General features: G+C 64.9%; 1 protein-coding gene across 1 annotated transcript in view; it reads left to right on the forward strand.

Annotated features, from left to right (window-relative positions):
* Window positions 1–1,044, forward strand: part of H696_05192 (eukaryotic translation initiation factor 6) — a 1,463-nt gene extending 419 nt beyond the window's left edge. Inside the window, exon 2 of the mRNA XM_009499049.1 lies at window positions 9–1,044. Within this exon, the coding sequence (XP_009497324.1) occupies window positions 9–645 (637 nt within the window). The 3' untranslated portion in view covers window positions 646–1,044. The remainder of the gene's footprint in view (window positions 1–8) is intronic.
* Window positions 1,045–1,257: the final 213 nt, after the last annotated feature.

The following is a 1,257-nucleotide window of genomic DNA, read 5'->3' on the forward strand; positions in this document are numbered from 1 at the left end:
CCCTGCAGTGTCTTCCAGGCGGAGCTCGGCAACAGCATCCCCCTGGTGCGCACCACCATCGCCGACACCCGTATTGTCGGCCGCATGACCGTCGGCAACCGCCACGGCCTGCTCCTGCCCAACAGCACCACCGACCAGGAGATGCAGCACATTCGCAACTCCCTGCCCGACTCCGTGCAGATCACCCGCCTTGAGGAGCGCCTTTCGGCCCTCGGCAATGTGATTGCCTGCAACGACTACGTGGCCCTGGTCCACCCCGACATCGACCGCGAGACCGAGGAGATCATCATCGACACCCTCAAGGTCGAGGTCTTCCGCCAGACCGTGGCCGGCGAGGTCCTCGTCGGCGCCTACTGCGTCCTCAACAACAACGGTGGTCTGGTGCACCCGAACACCTCGATCGAGGACCAGGATGAGCTGGCGTCCCTGCTGCAGGTTCCCCTGCTGGCTGGTACCGTGAACCGCGGTTCGGCCGTCCTCGGTGGCGGCCTCATCGTCAACGACTGGGCCTCCTTCGCCGGTGCCATCACCACCCCCAGCGAGAGCGCCGTCATCGACTCGGTCTTCCAGTTCCAGGACTCCGGCCACACCTCGGCCGTCAACGACGCCTGGGTCCGCGACAGCCTCATCGACAGCATGAACTAAGCGGGGATGGCCGTGCCTTCCCTCTATTTTTTCTTTGCCGTCCATGCGCGCGGCACCCCGCGCGTGTGTGGGCGTGCGAGGGTATATTTGCGCGCACGCGCGTGCACCTACAGGCGAAATCGCCTGCGGGGGCTGGCCGGCGGCCGGGCGCCACCACGACGCGCGTGTTTGTCTGTGTGTGTGTCTGTGCGCCCCGGTGGCGGCGCCATATATCCTCTCACTCTCTTCCCCCTACTTCTCCGGTATCTTGTCCTTGTTCCTCTCGCTCTCTCCCTCCCGTTGTTTGTCCTATCCCCTCCCCTTCTCTCCCGGACGCGGAATGCGGGGAGCTTCTTCTCCCTAAGCCTAGATCCCCCCCCCCCCTGTACACAATATTCAATCCAGTCCTTGCGCTCTCACCCTTGTCCGTGTGCGTGTGTGTGTTTGTTGTATCCCCCTTGTACCGTCAGCCGCTGCTTTCCTCGCCCTCAAAGACTTCAGTGCGCACATGGCCGCTTTCCCTCCTCCCCCTCCTCGATGGGGGGCTCGAGCGTGGGTCGTCCCTCCCGGCACAGGGCCGCCCCGTCATCCGCGAGAGGCGGCTCTCGCAGCATGGTTGCATGGGGGGGGGGG

This window comes from Fonticula alba, assembly GCF_000388065.1.
Source record: "Fonticula alba strain ATCC 38817 unplaced genomic scaffold supercont2.9, whole genome shotgun sequence".
Classification (NCBI taxonomy): domain Eukaryota; order Rotosphaerida; family Fonticulaceae; genus Fonticula; species Fonticula alba.